We start from the raw sequence: 7,835 nt of genomic DNA on the forward strand, positions 1-7,835 counted from the left end.
CTGTTACAGATGCCTTTTCCCGACAGTGAAAATATAAACGTGACAGCGCGAAATGCGTAACTCGCTATATAGCCAAAGAGATGCAGCCATTAAACACGGTCGAAAAACCAGCATTTACAAATATGCTGCAAACTTTTGACAAAGAGTACGAATTGCCAAAGAAAACGTAGGCTACATCTCCCAAACTGGCATTCCATCCTTGTACAATAAAGTAAAAGACGATCTAGGAGATAAAAGACAAATATGACGCCTTGTGAGCATGGCCATACACTTCATAACTGCTGACTGGACTCTGCAGTCAAAGTTTTTAGAGACCAGGGGTCTCATTTATAAAGCTTGCGTACGCACAAAACGGGGCTGAAAATGTGCGTACGCCACTTTCCACGCAAAGGTTGTGATTTATTAAAAACAAACTTGACGGGAGAATGTGCGGTCCTTCACGCAAACTCTGACCCTCCCGTAGGCCTACGCACATTTTGGAAGCAGTTGGAATTGGCGACGCAGATGACCGTACTGTAGTCAGACTGCAGAAACTGAATGTGGGAAGAACATTACTCCTATTATTTATATATATATTGTTTTCCTTACACACGTTTTTTTCACTCGGTTTCATAATTATCATGAAGATTAAATCCAGCAGTGTTATTTGCGCTTGTACTGACTGATAATTGTTCCATAAACACCTTGTACAATCCAACTCAAATTTTAAATCAAAATTCAGCGCTGTATGTCTCACCATCAGATAGTCCACTACCGGAGTGCAGGAGATAACATCACATATCCTACCTTTAAATAACTGCAGAATACAGTGTATAACTAAATATATTTATTTAATACTGTGCATATATCATCATATGTCAAAAACTGGAAATACAGTCGTTAAGCTCCCGTGCAATCGCTACACTCCACGTCATCAGTCCAGACTTTAATAGATTACTGTTCATAACAACGCTTTTGTTTTCAAATTGTATCTCGACTCGCGGTATCACTGGCACAGTTGACGCCACTCGCACAGTTTTTGTAATTGGTGATCGGGCTCCACCAATAGGCTAACAGTGTCTGAGAAGTTGTCATGCGCTATGATTCACCGTAAAGAACAATCGCATGCCAGGGTCATGATGAGATACTAGATTAGCATTCATGAGGTGCTTTGCATTGACTATTTATGGTTAAAAATGGGCGTGTTCAGGGCGGGGTACAATGCTGATTCACGTACGCACACTTGTGGGTAATCTGTGATTTATAAAGGGAACATTGAGTACAGGTGTGCGTACCCACGGTTTTATAAATCTGAATTTTTGTGTGCGTACGCCATTTTAGGCTTTTGGGCGTAGGCAGTTGAAGCCATGGGTGGTTGTCAGGAATTAGTGTTTTTCTCTCTGGATGTTAGGAATCCTATAAAATGCTCTCCCTTTATCTTTTCCCCAATGGTTCAGGCATCCCGGCGCACAGCAGCTATCCACCATGTTGAATCAACGTTTATTGAAATAGGCAGCAAATTAAATTATGTATAATATGTATGTAAGTATATATCTATGTACACTCTGTTGCTCCACTTGGCTCTCCACTTTCCTACCAAAATGGCGATGACCGGTGCCTGCTGGGATTGCATGATGTCAACTCCCTAGTGATGTGTCGTTCGTGAACGAACGAATCCTTACAAGGACTCGGGAGTAACGAGTCCTCTCAAAGAGTGATTAGTTCATTTTCTCGTGGCCGCGCATCGGGACTGTTGCATAGGCTCGTCCAAGTAAACAGAAATGATTCGTTCATTTCCCGATTCGGTCTTCGGGTACGAGTCTTTGGATCATTTTTCACGTGACCTGCTCTGTAGTGGTAGCTAGAGGAAACGCTAGAGGGAACGATTCGTTCATTTCCCGACTCGGTCTTTCTACGAGTCTTTGGATCACTTTTCACGTGACCTGCATAGGCTCTGTACTGGTAACTAGAGGAAACGAACGATTCGTTCTTTTCCCGACTCGGTCTTTCTACGAGTCTTTGGATCCTTTTATTATCATGTGACCCGCATTGTATTTTTTAGTAGAGGAAACAGTTTCCTAATTACCTTTCGCGTGGCCGCTGGAAGACGTGAATGATATTCGCTCAAGTCATCATACTGACTGGTTTAGTTATTTTCACTTTACATTTACACTTACAGTTTAGTGCAGTGTAATTGTTTGCCGTGATAATTAAATGCTAGTGTGATAATAAATGACCAAATCATACAAACTGTCATGATACATTATTTTAATGCAGGAATTTCTTTTAAAATAGTATCTGCTGGTGCACATGTCATGCACTAACCTACATGAGAATATGATACGTGTTTGCAGAGGACGGATAGCCCCCCCCCCCCCCCCCCCCCGTTGAAATGAACGAATGACTCGAAAAAAGATTTGTTAATTTTACTGAACGAGATTCAAAGAACCGAATCAGTAAAATGATCCGAACTTCCCATCACTACAACTCCCGGAGCCAGAGAACGTTTAATATAGGGGTAGTGCAGAACCACCTACTCTTCTGGCGGTGAATTGTTTTCAGCACCCACAGCCTTCGGAGTACTATAAATTCAACAAATCCGTCCAACTCTGTCTGTCCATAAAGGCCGATTTATACTACTCTGACTCCGTTACGGTCAGACAGAGAAAAACCACAAACGGGCATACAACAGGTATATTACAGTATTTCATAGCACAAAGGAAAAAATGTAAACGTTTATGTAAACATTTACATTTATTCATTTAGCAGACGCTTTTATCCAAAGCGACTTCCAAGAGAGAGCTTTACAAATCAAATCAAAATCAAATCAAATTTATTTGTATAGCCCTTTTTACACGCAAGCATGTCACAGAGGGATTCACATATGCCCATAGAACTGCCCCTCAACCAACCTAAACCCTCAAGGAAGAAAAGGAAAAACTCCCAAAAAACTCTCAACAGGAGAAAAAATGGAAGAAACCTTGGGAGGAGCAATTCAGAGAGGGATCCCCTCCTCCAGAGACGGTTGGTGAGAGAGAGGAGCAGAACACAGGCTAAACATAGTCATACAGTGTCGGTGGGTTTTTAAAACACCAAAATCCATTGTTCAACTTTATAGATGTAGGACAGGACCGGGAGACTCGCGACCAGGTCCAGCGTTGGCTGACCGACGACCAGGCAGGTGCTGACAACTCAAACCACCCACACCACAAGGGATGTGTGTGGGGGGGGACAGAGAGAGGAGAGCAGGGATTAGAGAATGCCAGGAGCAGCTAACAGTTACAGTCATAATAGAATGAGATCCCCACCGGTCAAGTGTGGACTGGTGCAGCAATTTAACAGAGCAAAAAAGGGGAATTTGATGCAACCCCACACACCAAGACAGCGACAGCCCCCCCCATTTGGAACATGAAATCTGTTCCAGGGGAAGAGAACTCTAAAATAAGTTATACTTATAGAATAAGGATGGAAGCAACCCGTCCCCCGTTGCCTCCAACTAGTAACATACTTACCTTTAACAGTCGTAGAATTGACTAAACAATAACTTTTTTAACCTAATTTTAAATGTCGAAAAACAGTATCAGACTCCTTAATTGAGACGGGTAATTTGTTCCAGAGAAGAGGTGCTCTATATGAGAACGCCCTACCTCCAGCTGTTTTTTTCTTAACTTTGGGAACCACCAGATAGCCGGCATCTTGAGATCTAAGTGTCCTTGCAGGGCAATAGGGTGCAAGGAGACCGGAGAGGTACAGTGGTGCCAATCCATGCAGAGATTTGTATGTTGGTAGTAGAACTTTGAAGTCAGCTCTGGCTTGGATAGGGAGCCAGTGTAGAGAGACAAGAGTAGATGTTATGTGATCAAACTTTCTTGATCTGGTCAATAGTCTAGCAGCAGCATTTTGCACCCGCTGTACATTTTTTAGGTGGGTAATTGGAAGGCCAGAGAACAACACATTGCAATAGTCCAATCGGGACGTAACAAATGCATGTATTAGTTTTTCGGCATCATCCTTTGAGAGAAATTTTCGTATTTTGGCAATATTACGTAGATGGAAAAATGCAGTTCTGGTCATTTGCTTAATATGGTACTCAAACGAAAGGTCTGGGTCCATTGTGACTCCTACATTTTTTACTAGCTGGCTTTGAGAGACTTTGACGCCGTCTAGGTCTAAGGTCAGATTGGGAAAATTATTTCTATATTTTTTAGGACCGAAAATTTGAACCTCGGTTTTATCTGAATTTAGAAGAAGGAAATTTGCAGTCATCCAAGCTCTCAACCTAGAAACACATTTTTCCATAGCATGTGGAAATTCTCCAGACTTTATAGACATATATAGCTGAGTATCATCTGCATAACAGTGAAAATTTACCCCAGAGCTTCTAATTATGTTTCCTAAAGGCAGCATATAGAGAGAAAATAACAGAGGGCCTAGAACTGAACCCTGTGGTACTCCGTATTTTACAGTGGAGCTCCTGGATGAGCAGCCATCATAGTGGACATATTGTGATCTATCAGATAGATACGATCTAAACCACTGACGTGACATACCAGAAATCCCAACATAGTTCTCCATACGTTCCAAGAGAATATCATGATCCACCGTGTCAAAAGCTGCACTTAGGTCTAAAAGAACCAGGACAGAGATAGAACCCGCGTCAGAGGCTAACAGTAGATCATTGACTACCCTGGCTAATGCAGTTTCAGTGCTGTGGTGGAGACGAAATCCAGACTGGAGAGGTTCATAAAGCTGATTTGAGGAGAGGTGCTCAGTGAGCTGTTGTGCCACAGCCTTCTCAAAATTTTTTGAGAGAAATGGCAAATTTGAAATTGGCCTGTAGTTGCTAAGACAACCTGGATCCAGGTTTGTTTTTTTAAGAAGGGGCTTAATAATAGCTTGTTTGAAATCGATGGGGACTTGGCCAATTACAATAGATTCATTAATAATACTAAGCATGGGTGTTCCAATAATAGGGAGAAGTTCCCTACAGAGTTTAGCAGGGAGGGGATCGAGAAGGCAGCTAGTGGGTTTCGAGGAGTCTATCAGCTCGATGAACGCTTCCATAGAAATAGGATTAAAGTGAGTGAGAGCCTCAACATGCAGCATGCTTGGTATAGGGGAAAGTTCAGTGTTGATGGCCACTCCTCCAGGACTAGTCTGTAGTTTGTCCCTTATTGCATAGATTTTCTGGTCAAAGAAATCTAAGAAATCATTGGGAGAGAAATCTGAACTAACACAGAGTGTATTTTTCTTAGTGAGACTTGCAACAGTATCAAATAGGAACTTAGTGTTGTTTGTTCTTACTAATCAACCTAGAGAAATAATATGATCTGGACCTGATGAGGACATGCTTGTACTCCATTAGGCTGTCCTTCCAGGCCAGGCGGAAAACCTCCAATTTAGTGGTACGCCACTTATGTTCTAGTTTTCTAGTGGACCTCTCAAGAGTGCGGGTTTCCTCTGAATACCATGGAGCCAGTTTCTTGTCCTTTCTTTTCCTTGGTTTGAGAGGGGCAACAGAGTCTAGGGATAGCTGAAGAACCAAATTCAGATCCCTCGTTTTAGTATTTAATGATTTATTTGGGACGTCAAGGACTTCTAGTGCAGCGGGTAGAATATTAGCCAGTTCCAGAGCTGTGTTTGGGGTTGAGCAGCGGCTAGTAAAAATATTCTTAATGCCTCCAAGGCTCTGGCAGAGGTCCATTTTGAAGGTGACCAGGCAATGGTCTGATAATATAGGATTGTGGGGGTGGACAATGACGTCACTAATCTTAATTCCCCGCGTGAGAACTAAATCCAATGTATGCGAGTGAAGATGGGTAGGTTTGGAAACCACCTGAGTGAGACCTGTGGAATACATTAGAGCAGTAAAGGCCTTACTTAAAGGATCTTTTGGGTCATCCACATGAATGTTAAAATCACCCATAATCAAGACGTTATCAGTATATGTCACAAGATCAGCACTAAAATCTGCAAATTCCTCCAGGAAGAGGGAATACGGGCCGGGGGGCCGGTATAGAGTAACTATACAAAATGAGGGAGGGGGGCCAGGAGTAGTAGCATTATTCCTTTTTTAAATAGTTGGTGGTTTCATGCAAATTATTTCAAATGATTTAAAGGTATTTACAGATTTTAGGCTGAGGTTGAAGCTAGCTTTATATATCATAGCAACACCACCATCTTTCTTTGATACACGAGGGATGTGTGAGTACGCAAAATCCGGAGGCGATGCTTCATTCAGGGGGGAATATTCATCAGGTTTTAACCAGGTTTCGGTGAGTCCAATCAAGTCCAGGCTGTATTCAGACATTAGATCATTAATCAAAACGGCCTTTGTGGATAGAGATCTGATGTTTAGGAGCCCAACATTCCAGTATGGGTTTTTGGCAGATTTAGACGTAGATAATTCTTCTGAGAAGGTGGCACTGTCATCAGAAAACTTAGTAGGAAGCGCAACGGGGGAGCAAGGCTGAATACATATTAAATTGGTATAATTCCTAATACTTGAAGGCCGAAATTTAGAGAAAGGGCGGGGGACTGACACCGTCTCAATGGGAGAAACGACATCAGCAACCTCACTGACTACACTACAAGCTAGGCTATCGGGCCCCCAACAGCTCACAGCATACCTATCAGACTCTCTAAGAGACTGTGGCCCGGCTTGTTCTAGTGAGTGTCAGGCCTGCTCTAAAATAGCTTCAATATTCCTAGACAATAGGAAAGCACCTCTCCAGCTCGGATGGAGCCCGTCACTTTTCAACAAGCCAGGTTTGGCCCAGAAACGAGACCAATTATCTACAAATCCTAAACCCTGTTCTGAACAGAAGCGAGCCAACCAGCGGTTAAGAGAGACAAGTCTGCTGTAGATCTCGTCAGTCCCCCTAACAGGTAGTGGGCCAGAGACTATTACTCGATGCCGACACATCTTTTGGGCAAGGTCACATGCCCGAGCTATATTAACCTTCGTGACCTCTGACTGCCTTAGCCTAACATCATTGGTGCCGACATGAATGACAATATTCTCATACCTATCATCAGTGCGTGCGCCATGTGCCTTAGCTTGGGCCTTTGCCTTAGCCCTAGTGCTAGCCAGCACCCTGAGATTAGCTTCTATGTCGGTAGCTCTGGCCCCAGGTACACAGTAAACTGTCGCTGGTTGCTCCAATCTAATGTTACGAGTGATGGAGTCACCGATCACTAACGTCTGAGGAGTCCCACTCCCACCATGCTGCAAAGGTGAAACCGGTGGGGCTGATCTTGAGTCCTCCCTAGCGCTAGGACTCCCTGCCAGTGATGTTGCGCCAGTCGCATCTAAAGTTACTAGCATACGTTCTTCCTCAAGCGACTGAACGCGACTCTCTAACAGAGTCAACTTTTCGAGCAAAATGACACATGTAGGACAATGTGAGTGGGTGTGAGACATTATAGTTAACTCACGTTAATAGTTTATGCCAGCCAGGGAAATCCGTCAAGAGCGTTGAGTTGGCTAGTTCAACAGGAACAGTAGAACAAAGTGCATAGGTCACTGATCATAACAACAAGATAGCCAAAAAAACATTGCGAGTAGCCAAAACATGAAGCACACATTGTGAACAACCAAAGTAAGTGCCAAAGGGAAGAACCATAAGAGCATGTAGTTAAACAAGTTACAATTAAACAACATGAACCGCTATAAGTGCAAGTGTACCTGTGGAAAAAAGCAAGCAACAGTAATAAAAACTAGAGGGTACAATTTCTGGGGAAATTGTAGGGTGTGCTTGATTGCGTCGGTTGCACAGGGGTCCGTTTTTGAATGACATTTTTACAACTGATATTTCTGTATATTTTATATAAAAATGCATACTTATTATTTATAA

The 7,835-nt window shown here is 42.8% G+C and overlaps 1 protein-coding gene across 1 annotated transcript; it reads right to left on the reverse strand.

The window, feature by feature from the left end:
* Window positions 1-6,539: 6,539 nt before the first annotated feature.
* LOC136965356 (uncharacterized) lies at window positions 6,540-7,392 on the reverse strand. The gene has a single exon (XM_067259477.1). The coding sequence runs from the start codon at window positions 7,304-7,306 to the stop codon at window positions 6,656-6,658; it is 651 nt and encodes a 216-aa protein (XP_067115578.1). The 5' UTR covers window positions 7,307-7,392; the 3' UTR covers window positions 6,540-6,655.
* Between the last annotated feature and the right edge of the window lie 443 nt (window positions 7,393-7,835).

The sequence above is a fragment of the Osmerus mordax genome, chromosome 21, assembly GCF_038355195.1.
Source record: "Osmerus mordax isolate fOsmMor3 chromosome 21, fOsmMor3.pri, whole genome shotgun sequence".
Lineage (NCBI taxonomy): Eukaryota > Metazoa > Chordata > Actinopteri > Osmeriformes > Osmeridae > Osmerus > Osmerus mordax.